This window comes from Limulus polyphemus, unplaced genomic scaffold (assembly GCF_000517525.1).
Source record: "Limulus polyphemus unplaced genomic scaffold, Limulus_polyphemus-2.1.2 Scaffold167, whole genome shotgun sequence".
NCBI lineage: Eukaryota > Metazoa > Arthropoda > Merostomata > Xiphosura > Limulidae > Limulus > Limulus polyphemus.
In genome coordinates, this window is record NW_013665777.1 from 401,033 (window position 1) to 416,626 (window position 15,594).

General features: G+C 35.8%; 1 protein-coding gene across 1 annotated transcript in view; it reads right to left on the bottom strand.

Moving 5' to 3' along the window:
* Positions 1-15,594, bottom strand: part of LOC106477554 (late secretory pathway protein AVL9 homolog) — a 78,481-nt gene that overhangs the window by 54,058 nt on the left and 8,829 nt on the right. The window contains exons 5-6 of the mRNA XM_013938105.2: positions 7,545-7,773; positions 6,214-6,293 (exon numbers count right to left, since the gene is read on the bottom strand). Of these exons, the coding sequence (XP_013793559.1) occupies positions 6,214-6,293; positions 7,545-7,773 (309 nt within the window). The remainder of the gene's footprint in view (positions 1-6,213; positions 6,294-7,544; positions 7,774-15,594) is intronic.

The following is a 15,594-nucleotide window of genomic DNA, read 5'->3' on the forward strand; positions in this document are numbered from 1 at the left end:
TCGTCAGAAGAGAGTGCCTGGCATGGCCAGGTGGATAAGGCGCCCGACTCACAATCTGAGGGTCGCGGGTTCGAATCCCCATCACACCAAACATGCTCGCCCTTTCAGCCGGGGGGGCATTATAATGTGACGGTCAATCCCACTATTCATTGGTAAAAAGAGTAGCCCAAGAGTTGGCGGTGGGTGGTGATGACTAGCTGCCTTCCCTCTAGTCTTACACTGCTAAATTAGGGACGGCTAGCGTAGATAGCCCTCATGTAGCTTTGCGCGAAATTCAAAAACAAACAAACAATACTTTTATAATAATAAATAAATAAAGAATGCACAAGAAATATAGTACTTATTGGGTTTTCATTTTTTGCTGTCAACTATCATAATTTTTTGGCTTTCTAACTAGGCAATAAGAGCCATTAAAAATTCAGCTAAGCTCATTGATGTATTTCTCGTGGGAATAAAGTTTGAACTGGAAGCAAAATATACAATTCTCTATACAGAACATGATAATATGATACATCATTTGATAGATTAAAACTCTGGCTTTCTGTTGGTTATAAATGATATAGTATCAGAGAGAACTATTAGCAATTTCTGAAAGAGAGGATGTGACAGGTGGCATGGTGAGTGGATTTGATTTTCTAGTTTATGACTCTGTAAACAAATAAGATTGAAGACTATAGAAGTTAATGCTTTGCCTTAGTAGTGTCTATATTATGATTAGTAATGTATATTAAATTCCGTTCTCCTCTGAGTGGTGGTAAATAAATTAGAGAAGAGGGAAGACCTAGAGAACAAATGTCACAATTCTCATGCTAGGGGAGACTGAGAATTTTTTGAAATATTTCCATATAAAACTAGAGGGGCACTCAGTAGATTGCATACACCTCTGCCATGCATCGTTGATATTTGGCCCTCAAAAATTCGAAAATGTGACCATATGTCTGTTATCAACAGAAATGGACCATTTTTGGCAGAACAATGAGGAATAATACTTTACATATGTCCATCAAGTTTCACCAAAATCTGATCATTTGTTAACTACATTTTGATATCATGTTTATTCGTATACATTGATAATGAAGTAGTTTAATTACATTTCAAATGTCACCCTGTAAAAAAAGGTTGTAACATGCACAGAAAAGGGTACTTTCAGGGGAGAAAAAAAAGTCAAGCATGTGGTAATCCATAACACACTGAACAACCCTAACAATTAATGAGCCTCCAAAAGCCACAGCAGAAATAGAACATCATTCCGCACTCAGGATTTAGTATAGCTCACCATCATTTGAAAATTCATGATAAAGTTTAGAAACAAAAGCTAAAGAAAATGAAAATCAAAGTTTCATTAACAATGCAAATCTCAATAAGATGAACACAGCAGAGAAATTTAAATATGTCTGTACAATATAATGCCAAGGAGAAAAATGAAGATTCACAAGTGCAAATGAATAAGAGGAGTTAGTTCACATGGAGGTGGATTGCCCTACTATTAGTGGAGGGCTTTTTGCTGCATGATGACATCATCATGCAGTGGCACAATTCATATAAAATTAGGTGAGATTTGCCTCAAGGCTAGTAGCATGCAAGCCTCTTTGGTAGATGCACTAAGAAAAATAGTTAATCTTTGTGAAGATGTAAATTATTATCTCAAAAGCTGTGAGGGCACAGTGTCATATGGCCATGGAGGAAACTTATTACATCATTTGTTTTATTCAAAATAATATTGGTGGAACTACCTGTGCTCCCATGGTACACAAACATGCTTTTCGTGATAACTAAAACTGCATAAAATATATTATCACATATTCTTCCTTGATTTAGATCTCAATATCTTGGTATGTTCTTCTCTGAAATACTGACATGGATAATTAATTCATTGTACTTCAAGAAGAACATTTTTCAAAATAATTTATGCAGTATTATGGAGACACTGGTTCATAATAAAAGCATACATAATCATTTGCTTGGAATCACAACTGATGTGAAGTCGGATTCTGATTTATTAAATAAAAAGCTTAAAATTATATCTTACACAAAACATATATCTATACATCAGAAAATAGCTAACTGTTAAAAATATAAATTACAAGTATCTCCAATCATGCTCTGATGGCAGTTAACTCTTCTGCCACTGACTCTTGCAGTTACTGAATTGTCACAAAGGAAAAAAGTTAAACACCACAATGAAATACTGTAAGTTAAGTGAAAGCCTGTTTGGACTTCTAATTAGTATAGATGTAGCATAAAAACACACAAACTTAATTTAGTTTTATCAGAGTAATGGTAAGTAACACTACATATATAAAATTGCAGTTATTTTTTAATGGTAAAGACACAATGTCTTGCCACTTTCTAATTTCACAACTGATTAGTACAACTTTAGCAATCTCCTGATTATATGCCTAGTGATTTTACAAGAAAATTAACCAGAGGACACTTTTTCTTCACTTTCTTTGTCTTCTGGTTTGTCTCATTCATTAGTGTCATCAAACCAGAATCTAATATTAAGTGCCAGCTGAACACAAGTTTTGAATTCTTCTGTCTCACTTTTTTTTCTGATATGGAGATACAATAAACAAAATTCAATGGCAGATGAATTAACTGCCATCAGGGGCATAGATCCGAGATACTCGTAACTTGTATGTTTAAAAAGGGTTCCAATAAGACACAGGTGTTTGCCATTATTATTGAAAGAACAATGAGGTAAGTACATTTTTGTAACTCTTTCCATACAGGCATCCTTTTCTCTGCATTTCATAAGTTTTTACTGAGTTACATTCAGAATTTAATTAAATTACTTTACTATCCTGGTATATGAATACATTTATCATTGAAACATAGTTTATAATTCAAATTTTAATATTATACGTTTTAAGTACTTAATAAGGTTGGTTGATTGTTGGGAGTTTAATGGTGCAAAGCAATGTGGTTATCTGTGCCAAACAACCTTTAAAAAGGTAAAAAAAATGCAAAACTCTATAAAAAATTGCCCCAAAATCAGGGAAAAATTAAATAGATTTAAAAAGGGCCAGTGGCTGGTAAAAGCTAAAAACACAATTGAGCTGGACAGTCACCATCATCAAGGACACTGTCCAACATCAGGTGTAAATACTTAGAAAAGACATGTCTAAAATGGTGCTGCTGTTCACATTCATGAAAGTAAAATGTGGGCAATTGTGAATTGACTGTTACAAAGGCCATACAGTGGTAGATCAGTCATACATAAAAGAAACTGATGAGTTCAAAAACTGTGACCAATGTATATCCTAGACAAGACAACTTCCTCCCTCCGATCCTCAAGGAAACTAGACAGCCAAAGAACAACAGAAGGTTTGATTTGTAAAAACTTATGAATTTGCTCACCTCAAATCAACTGCCAACTGACATGAAGCCATGCCTTGATCACAGGATCATAGTCCATATTTGGAACAGATATGACTCTGACAATGTCAGAGCAGACAGACTTAGCTGCAATGTCAGCAAGCTCATTGCCACAAATACTGACATGATAAGGTATCTAAAAAATTGGATAGAAATGAATGACAGAGAAAATTGGGCCAGTCATTTCTGAATGTCCAATAAACAGGGTGAGAACTCACACTTAGCAATTCCAGAGCCAGTAGAGAGCTAAGAGAGTCAGTGTTGATAATGAAGTTAGTGTACTGCTTAGCTTCTATGTGATACAAGGCACAAAAATGGCATACAACTCAACACTAAACACAGAAACTGTACAGGGGATCCTGTGAACAACTAATGAACCACAACAAACTATGGCAAAACCCACAGAGTCACCTGATTTGGAACCATCTGTAAAGATTGGAAAAGAAGAAGGGTTTGAAAGACATTCAGTAAAGAGACAAAGGCACTTCCAATCAGGAGTAACCGCCCTCCTCAGATGACACAAAAAAAAAGTTACAGGTTGGGGTGGTAATGAGCCATGGAGGAATGGGATGATCTTCAGACTCAGCAGTATCATCCAATGACAGATCAAATTCAGCCAGCTGTGCCTAGATACGAAGGCCAAATGGAGGAATGGCAGACTAATTCTCAAAGATTAAAGCCCACCAAGGAAGGAAGACTCAACCCCAGGTGGGATGCCATGGTAAGGATCATAGCTTGGTAGCATATAGCAATGAAAGTTGCAAATGCCTGAGGTGAAGAGGAGGTTCATAGGACTCAGTGTACAGAAACTGGATTGGTGAATTACATAAAGCTCCCATGCAGAGCTAAATCCATATGGTGCACAGGGTCCAGAATTTTAAAGGCAGAGTCCCTAACTGAACCAGAGACCTATAGTCCAGCTTTAATCATATGAGAGCATGACAGATCTTGAGCATGGAACATCTATCCACTCCCAAAGAAGTGGAAGAGAGGATGCAGTGGATGTTCAGTGCCCTAGTACACTTGACACACAGCTGCTTAATATGAGGAATAAATGTAAGCTTATGGTCAAGTCCCAGGAGCTTAGTCTCAGCCACCATGAGAATAACATCATCACTGAGATGGAGCTCTGGATCAGGATGCAAACCATGCAAGTGGCAAAATGTACAAAAACGATTTTACAGGAATGCGAATACTTTTATAAGGCAATACTTTTTTAAAAACCGCCAATTTCCCCTAGTATGAGAATTGTGATAGTTGCTCCAACTTATTTACCACTCCTCCAAGAAGTATGTAATTTAACATAAATTATTTATTATAATATTATTCAGGCAAGGCATAATTTTTAAAGCCTTCAATCTTATTTGGTTACAGAGTCATAAACTACAAAATCAGACCCCTCTTACCACACTCACCTGCCAAAGTTTGAATCTATCAAATGACATACTACATTGTTTTCTGTACAGAGAATTGTTTATTTCCCTTCCAATTCAAAGTTTATTCCCATAGGATACACATCAACTAGCTTAGCTGAATGTTTAATGTCACTTATCACAGTTAGAAAGCCAGAAAAATTATGATAGTTATTGGACATTTTTTTTTTTAAGTGTTATTATTCTGTGTCCTTAGGTGCATTACTTAATTAAATAAAAACTTACTTACACCAGTAGTATCATTAGTATAAAAATGTACGGTTAAATTTCATTGAGAGTCAACAGCAAAAAATAAAAATAAAAGGAAGACTCAAGTAAGTATTACATTTCTTGTTTTTCATGTGTTCTTTATTTTTTATTACTATAAAAGAAACTAAAAAAGGAAAAATAAGAAACTTATTAGGTTGAATTAAGTAAGATAATGAACAAAAAATTCTCCATTAGATATGCTCACAAGCAGCTCTTGCGTTATGCAATTCAATACAGTAATGTGAACTACACATTTGTTAAGTGATATACAACTTGTGTGGTGGGATTATTAGTTATACATGATTCAAGTGGAAATAAAACAATAAAATTTAAGTATAGCAAATGCATACTGTTATTAGTTTTAAGCTATTTAGGATAAACAAATGTAGTTTAATGTTATAGTTTGAAATCATCCTAGAAAGAAAAAAAAGGGTAATTTGAGTTATTTTGTATTTTTTATGATGGTTATGAGGTTGGTCAAATCAACCAATTTCATACAGAGTTAAAGTAGAGAAAATAACAAACAAAATATATAGTTTTACTAAAAATAGTTGCAATTTATTTAGGAGGTTTTAGAAATTATGCAAATAAAATTTGACAATTTTCATATGAAGGAATGTATTTTTAATCTTAACATGGAAATCACTTTGCACTTGGAGCAGTCAACATTTTGACCCAATATATTCATGAAGAAAATGTTTAGTGAAAATACTTCATTAATAATACTGGTTTTTGTCTGCAAAAGACTGTTACTGCTTACTGAAAGCTTACAAAATTTTGTGTAGTTACACAAAACATACTGGAAGTTATAGTATAGAAATTTTAAAGGTCAATTTGGAGTCATGAGCTTGGTAAATTTGACTGAGCCCACAGCGAGAGCATTAAAGGGCTTGGGATTAACAGAAAGCTTTAGTTTGAAAGTCAGTAGTTCTATTGTTAGAAGTAGCTCATATTTTTGTTTTGTAGTCATTCATCTTGAAGGCCAAGTAGCTATTAATTTGGACAAGTCAGCCTGACAAAGATTTACAATTTCTTAAAAAAAGTGTGGGTGGGGGCACTTAAATAAGTGACTGTATTATGAAAATATATATATGTATTGAAAAAGCCATATATGTACTTCTGGAAGATAATTATACTTTTATTCTGATCTTACCTTTCTTTCTAATAGTAACAGTTTAAATAACAGCAGGGTTTTGTGTTTGAATGTCAAAATTAGATCTCGAGCAGGAAGACCTAAAATAGAAATGAAACAAGACATCAGACTATTGTGTTGTTAATGTTCATAAAATATGATGAATTAAATCTTTCAAGATTTTAACTATCTTATAATTCTGCAGAAAACATAAGCTTTAGAAATTTCCTAAGTGTTATAAAAAAGAAGTTAGGGATGTGCAGCAAAACATATTCAATGTTAATAATGCTTGGAGACTTGTACTTGTACCTGATGATGACAGAACCTTGTTGAAACATTGTGCATTTGCTGTTATGTTAAACTTATATTAAAGTTTTTCTTCATTACCCATTCAAGCCATCTCCAAGCATTATTAGTCTCAAAGTGGGTTCCTCATCATCGAATACTCAATGTTACCTTTTCTTCTTACCATTTAGTTTGGTGTTTTGATTTTGTTTAAAAATAGTGTAGAATACTATCACATAATATAAAAAGAAATTGAAAGGTTCTTTGAGAGTAGAGATTCATTGACAAATGATAAAGAAAATCTGTTGACTTTTCAGTATATTTCATATTTAGATAATTGTATTGAAGATTTTTTATGTTTATAAACAACACATCATTATATATATCCATTTCAAGCTTTACGTGCATTTCAATTTCCTATACCTAAGTAAATTTGATATATATATATATATATATATTGAATATAATGTAGATAGGAAAATGCCCTATCATTCTACTTTTTTCATATTCATTTTATTTTTTGCCTTATAAGTCTTCATGTTACTCATATTGTATGTGAACAAATGTAAAAGAATTTGTCCCAAAATTATCCACAAAATGTTCAGTTTATAGTTATGGTGCTAACCTACAGAAATAATAAAAAAGAAGGTTTCATTAAGTAAAAACAAAACAAAAACGTAAATGGAATAAATAAATAAAATGAAAAAATATATAATATACATGTGCAATATAAATCCAAGAGAAATTACTACCCAATGCAAAAATTTATTTTGTAACAGAAAATTAAAAAACATCTACCAATCAATATGCTTACAATGACCATTTATCACTGATATAATGAAGCCCACTTTCTGAAAGTTTAATGGATTCTTTTCAGATGGTAGAAACCAAATGTAGCTATAATAATTTTGAAACAAAACAAAGTATGTGAAGAATTCAAGTATTTATAAAAACAAATAACATGAACTGGCACACAAGTTTAATTACAAAATGTTAATTCTAAAAACAAACTTTTGTATAATTTAAAGGAATTACAGCAGCATACAGTTCCATGGTGTTTAATATACCTAAAAATACTTGTGTTCCCCACACTAGATCAGGGGTAAGTAATGAATTTAAGTTCTTGTAAGTTTCTTCTAACAGTGCCACTTTACTGAAGTCTCTCTCATCAAAGTAAGCATGTGTAATGAGCTCCAATTTGGCTTGAATTAGTCCATAGAGAGGAAGATAAGATAGCACACAAACACTTTTTTGTACAGTTCCTCTAGTTACGTCCAGACTGCGATTTATCAACATCTGAAAAAAAAAGCAGAATGGGTTTTAAATTATAATAAAAAAACAAAAACTTGCTAAATGAAGCATGTTCAAAGCTGATATTATCAAAATATTATATATGTGAATAAAATAAAAATGACCAGGAAATGTAGAATTCTCTAGATTAACATAGTTTTTCTGGCACCCACTGATGGTGGGTTAATATTCTTGAATAAATGATACAACATTATTTGCAGTAGCAGCAAAATTTTCTAAGCCAGCAATAAAAATTATTTTTTTCTAAATAACTGCGAACCATACCACCTGATAGCAGCTTTTGGGCAAGAAAGCCTAGGTTGTTTTTAATAATACTTTACCAAGGAACCCAAAACAATTTTTACAAGATAGCTTGAAGTAAATCTACATGTACTAAGTAGAGATTTTAAATTTTAACAGGTTTTTCAACTGCACAACAAGGAAAAATTGGGTTTATTTTAGAGACATGCTAAAAAAAAGCAGGGCACATTTTTAGGAAAAAATAGGATATAATAGTAAACTAACAAGGTAATAAATTGGCATGACATTTAATTTTATTATAGTAATTAAACGTAAGTTAGTATTTTATTAAACAGAAAATGTATTTCCTATAGATACTTATCACTTCTGACAAAAAACTTTTCTTGGCTTACACTGTCCTCTATTGGAGCAAATATTTGCTAAACATTAGCCTTAATACTCCCACTTACCCTCACATATGTTAACATGCAAATGATTATGCAGCAACCCTCCACCAATAGGAGTGGGACACTACCCCTAACATAACAAGTAACCTCAACCAACACCTGGCAGCATCTGGAATTGTACATCAGGTCCGTGGTAGGAAAAGGGTCCTCTACCTTTCACCTCAAAAACATGTATTGATAGGGAAGAGAAGCTTCCCTATCAAGAATATGTGCACACCCTCAATTCAACCAACACCATATTCACTAAGAACCAACATCCAGTGGATGGTAGGAAGGTGGAGAGTCCAGGTTGGTTTTCATTTCCCATCCAAAACCTGGCAGCAATGGGGATTTTTTATCTAGTCCAGAGTAGGAGGAGAGTACCCTGCCTTACATATGTGGGAATTCCTGTGTCTCATTTAGCTACAAACAACACCAGATCCACTGGGAATTGGCAGATGGTAGGAAGGATGGTGCCTCAGCCAGAGGGACAAACTGCAATATGTATATATGGCAGAGTGCTACATCCAACACCAAGTGGTATCTAGAAAAGAACATCAGGTCCACAGTATGAAGGGCATCATGTCTTCTATATTGGCAGAATGCCACCACCCTACTCTCAACTGAGTGGTATTGTGCACACTCAGGAAGACAGGCCTCTGTGGTCCACCACCCCAGTGGCTAGATATTGGTAAGTGGCAAGGGCTCCCATACTCCACAAGACGGAGGAAAAGGTGCATTGGAGAGTCCAGAGGACTGCAGCACTGGAAAAAGTGCATTTGGTGACCACGATACCCTATTTTGAAAAGCCCAATGATCACACTGACAGAGTCAATCAACCAACACCTGCTGACATTTGAAATTTACATCAGGTCTGCATTAGAAAGAGCCTCAAATGCCATAAACCATCAGAAATAACCAGTAATCCCACTTTACTCACATTATCCCATGAATGTACTGTCCAGAATGAACATACATATGAAGTAAAATACTGCAAAGTATACCTCTTTGTGGTATTGCAGAACACCCCATCTCAACAGTGGGCATAATATCCCCTAGTTATGTGTAATAACAGTGTATTTTGAAAAGCATAGAGATCATGTTGATGAAGTTGATCAATCAACACCTGGTGGCATCTGGAATAGTACATCAAGTCTGTAGTAAGAAGAGCCTCAATGGAAATGAGCAGCCAGGGACAGGACAAAATGGCTAATATGAAGGAAAATGCATGGAAAAGACAAAATGAATCTGGATAAGGGACAAATAAGCCAGGAGAATCTACTGGCAAATCCTACCATAATGGTAATTGGATAATGGTGATGGAACTGGGAAAGATTCCAAGGATGAAACAACGGGAGCAATAACCATGGAAGCAATCAGTGCACGCCCCATAACAGGGAAAAGCCCCAACCAGGCAGTGGCAAATGATCTGCAATGAGATACAGGGCACGCAGAATATGACAAGCCAACACAGGAGGACCAGATGTCACATAACTGAGTGCCCACTTGCCTAAAGATGTACAAGACTAGACATGGGTAATTAGAAAACACTACCACCAACTGTCTCTGTAGGGCTGGATGGAAGTGAACCTGAGCCCAACAAACTGGAGAAAGCTGGGTCTAACTGAGCAGAGAATAAAACAACACCCCCAAGATGAACAAGGTATGGCTTGGGGGTGAAGAAACAAAATGTTTCTACCCTCACCAACTAATCAACCAAAGCCTCTACTGTTAGAAGATATGAGTAAGAAAAGGCAGGATCAGCTTATGAGAAAGCCAGACATTCATGCCATGGTGGAAACCATGGTCCCTGGAAAGGAACAAGAAGATGGGCAGACTCAGACTATCCGAACTGTAAGGATCTGAGGAGAGGTCCAATGGAGTTTGGACTGAAACACACAACCCCAATGGACTTAAAGAAAATCAAAATGGAGAGGATAAATTAATGAGGAGAAATGCATCTAACACAACACCCTTGTCCTCCACAAACCAGGTGGGAATACCCAACAAAGGATTAATTACAACCTCATGGTGAAATGTGAAAGGACTAATAAATGGTATAGAATCGACCGAGCGATGATAGAGCACCAGTACCCTAACTTCGAAGAAACAACAAACAGATGGGAATAAGAACCCCAAATATAGGGATCTCCCTGTATGATGGCACCCTTGCAAAGTAAATTCCAAACCACCTCCTAAATACTCTGGTATGAAATGGATACCTGAGGAGAAGAGAAATTCTATAAAGGACCTGTCCAAATGTGATCACCTCAGAACAAAAGGATCTGCGAAATTATCTCTAAACTTGGGCAACGCTGTTTAAACATTGTTGTACCATGTCTGATGGAGTAAGAATGTTTGTATAATGTAGAGCAAAGCCAAAATAGGCTAATTGCTGTTTCCACAAAGTGTAATAGAACCCTGAACCCTACTGTTGGAAGTCCATATACATAACACTGTCTCACCAAGGGGGCATGAACCTGGCCCCAACTGGATCTGACCCCCCAAAGTCACTAAGACCATTGGCTGACCTGAAAACAGCACCCAAAGACAGCGAACTGCAAACATTCGGGAGGCCAGAAACAACCAGGGGGAGGAACTGGGACAAGGTGGATTTGGGAGAAAAGAAAGGCCAAGTGAAGTTATGCAACAGGGCTGACCTAACCCTGGGCTCCTGATATTCAGGAACATCCCCCCAAAAAAACACTTTGTACAAAACTAAAGTGCCATACTCTAAAACCAAATTAAGGAGGTTTGATCCCCACAAAGGGACAAACTACTTCAAACTATGGAGGAAAGGAAAAACAACAACGTTCCAGAGCATGGTCATTCAAAGTATGTGAGGGTCAAGATATACGTACCCTCAAACTTAACTAGCACCCAAGACTACTCTCGGGAAGCCGTATACCCAAGTGGTGCAGGGAATACTAAAACTGACTCCATAGCTCATCACTAAGAGGGGCAGGAATAGAATGAAAAGAAAGAGGAGGGAATGATAAAACATATCATACCCGATTGAATAGATCTAACAAAGGGAAAAGGAGGCCAAGACACCTCACTTGAAATGACATGCGACTTTGAGCCATAGGCAGGAGGAGGAACTAGGCAGCTCAAACCTTTGTCATAACGTATATGCTTAACATTACAAGGTATAAGAGAACAATCATCAGGTGCCCAGAAGTCTGCAAAAATGTAACCAACTCCTGTCAAACCAGCCATTACATTCCAAGCTGATAAGATTATCAGACATCTTTGAAGTGGCAGACAAATAAACTGTAGTAGTTATGGCCATTGAAGTAGTAGCCAAACAGAATTGCACATATATGAGCAGAGTTGACAGGTAAAAAAGTTTTTTAACTCCAAAAAACAAAACAAGTCTCAAAACCATACATATCTCGAAAAAACATTATGGCCAATAAAAAAAACATAAGCAGCCAAAAATTTTAACTACAAACTTTGGCAATGAAGCAAAAAAATTAGTCTGAAAACACTAGCAAAAACACATCCAAATTGTAAGGCTGTCAGTCAAGAAGTGATTAAGGGCTGCAAGATTAGAGAGGGCACTAGTTACAATATAGGAGTAGTGCTGCACTCCTTTGGTGGAGGGTTGCTGCATAATCATTTGCATGCAATTTTGCAGATATCTCACGTTAACATGCATGAGGGTATCAAGCTAGTGACAAGTGAAAATTCGGGCCGATAGAGGAGAGCAGTGTAAGTTGAGAAAAGCTTTTTGTGAGAAGAGATAAGTATTTAATAATGGTTGGAGATGACTTGAATGGGTAATGAAGAAAAACTTTAATATAAGTTTAACATAACAGCAAATGTACAATGTTTTGACAAGGTTTTGTCATCATCAGGTACAAAACAAAACCCTGTCGAAACATTGTACATTTGCTGTTATGTTAAACTTATATTAAAGTTTTTCTTCATTACCCATTCAAGCCATCTCCAACAATTATTAGTCTCAAAGTGTGTTCCTCATCATCAAAGATAAGTATTTAGTAATTAATGAGTTCAGGTTTGTCATATTTTTACATGATTAATACATGTATCAAAGTCTCTCAATACCAAGAAAACTTACAGAAACCACCTCAGTAAAATCTGAAAACATTTGTGTCAGATTTAGTCAAAAGGGTTCTATTACAACAATCAACCTGAAAATGTAACACATAAACTCTTTCCCTTCTCCAAGTGAAAAAGTTGGAAGGACTGCAGTTAAAGCTTTGCAATATGTGGAAAAAATCTTAATATCATTCTCTATCCCCTTATTTTATTTACCTTCATATTATTATTTTTTTTTTGGTATTTAAAGCAAAGAGATAGTATAAGTGAAAAGTAAACCTATAAATATTACCACTATTAATTTTCGATTCATTCTGACTGTTAGTAATAGTGATAGCAGGGAAGTATCAACACCTTACTGCAAATCTTAGTTCCTTTAATGATCTTCACAAAGTTTTACTCATGTCTAGGTAGAAAACCTATTCCAAAATGATCCACTTACCTCTCTGCACATAGTTGCTATTTCTTATAGAACTGCCATTGAGATTTAATGCACCATTAGCCTTGAACTATCTACAAACAAAATTACATGTTTTGACATGAACTATGCTAGTACATGATGTAATCATTGTGCAGCAATAGCCCTTCACCAATAGGAGGATGAGACATCCTCCATGCATGGTAGATCTCCATAAACACTTGAACTAGAAATTAAATTCATTCTTAAGTTCAGCACCTGTACTACCTCTACTAGGTTTGTTTACAGAACTCGAGACACCATGCAATGTTATGTTTCAAAACTCCCCATATTTTCTAACTTGTCTTTGGCTGCTGACAATTCTTTGTGTACTGAAGATGTTACCAACAGTTTTCATAGTTAACACATTTTGCTTTCCTTCCCAGTTACTCTATCTACTGTGCATTCTCCATTCATGAGAGTGATCATGAGGTCAACATTTTTGTCCAACTCTTTCCATTGCCTGGTTTTGCCTTGGTCTTACTGTTCACTGTTTTGAAACATAACATTCCTTTCTTTTTGTTAATTGTGTCAGATCTGTACAATCCTTTCCGTATGTCTTCACAATCTTTATTCCATACTTTCACACTGTAGTTTTATTCCTTATTTTAGTTTTTATGCTGAGATCTTCTTGCCTAAGCAGTGTTCCCATTCTTCCCTGCTTCATTCTCCTTGTTTCCGTTAACATAGCTTATGGTCACTCCCCTTCCGCCCTTCTTGGATCCTCAATCCTTGGAATTCCTTCTGCCTGCTTTGGAGTCTACAGTATCCATTAACAGGGCTCACTTCTCCCTTCTTCTCTTTGCTCTATCCCTTCACTATCTGTTTTTTCTTATCTCTTATTTAAAGCCTTCCACAAGAATACAGATAAATTTTCTGTGGTATATCTCTAGTCGGTCCTTCTCCCTACTCAAGCCAAGGTCTCATCATTGGCTCTCTCTCTCTCACTTGGTTTATTTGTAGTTCAGATCTAATAAGATGTGGCACCCTTTCCTCTGCTTTTCACCTTGCTCAATCCTCCATACATTGCTTGCATCTCACTCCACTCATTTCTCACAAGGTCTTTAGGGCATTCCTCTCACCTTAGAGTTTTGGGCAGAAAATGTTTGCTATCAATTGTCTCTCATTTCGTTACTCTTCTGGCCCCCCAGTGGCAGAGAGGTATGTCTGTGGACTTATACTGCTAGAAACTGGATTTTGATATCCATGATGGGCAGAGCACAGAGATTCTTTTGTGTAGCTTACTTCTTAACAACAAACAAAAACAACTATTTAGTCTTCTGTCTTGCCTGTTCCTGTGCATCATCTCATGTCCTTTTTTCCATATACCCTTGTCCCCTCTTAAATTTCCTTTTCATGCCCCTCTACCTATTCTTGATGTCCTCTCCTCCCGAAGGATTAGCCTTTGTCCTTCCCATTGGTGACTACCTCTCTTTGTAACTGGTTGGCTCAGACTCCATGGGGAAACTTATTTTCTTCTTTGCTAATCTAAAGACTTACTTCATGGCCAACCATAGATCACTGTCTCTCTTTTCACTTCTCTTTCTCCTTTTCCCCTTTGACACTCCATCTTTCAATACTTAACACCTCCCAAACTTTAGATCACACTGTCTGAACTCTTAGTTTTGAATGAAATGAAAACTTCTTCATGAAAACTGGAAACTAACATCACCTCATTGCACTTCTTCTCTGAACTACTTCTAATGATTCCCTGGTTTCAGATGAAGTGTTTTTTTTCCACTTACTTGATTGTTTCCTTTGGACTTTGGATGAGGACAGTTCATGTTTTGGATGCCTTTCTTCACATTCCAATAGCCTTGTCATCACAACATTTCCTTTGGTTTATCCACTGGTGATACGTTATACCAGCTTCAAACTTTACCCTTGACAAGGCTTTTTCTATTTATATGTTCAGCCAGATCACGAGGGCTTTTGCTTGCCACATTCACAATCTCAGCCTTCATTTCCATTTCTTTCTGGAGGATATGTCACCCTTCTATTAGTGGAGAGCTATTGCCACAGGATGATTACATTATGTACCAACACATTTCACATCAAATTTAATTTAGGTGGGTAATAGTTCAAGGCTAGTGGCATGCACAAAATATCAAGGGAAGGCTTGGAAGAAATAGCTACTTTATGCAGAGAAGTAAGTTTCTATTGGAAATACATTTTCAGGTTAGGAAAATGTTAACTGTATTTTTGTGGAATTTTATAGCCAGGAATTAATGATCACTGGTAATAGAATTCCAGTTTCTTTGATGGCCACTAGTGGCACCATGTTGTACTATTGCAAAAGCATATGCAAGTTTATCATTCTAGTGTGAATTTTGTTTTTAGTGTCACTGTTTTGTAGATTAACCTATTTCAACAGAAACTAAAATAACAAATTTCATAATCTTTTTCCAGTTACAAATGCTGTTGTTTTAACCCCCAGTTGTACAAACTTTGCTGTGCTCTACATTCTCCCTCATACCTGTGTTTAATTTCTACAATAAAAATTACATATCTAAAAATAAAAATACTTGATGAAGTTTTGTATTAGCAAGAAGAAGTCTTGCTTTCAAATTAAGAACATGTAAGCGAAGTTGTTATATTACCTATGCAAATTTACTATTT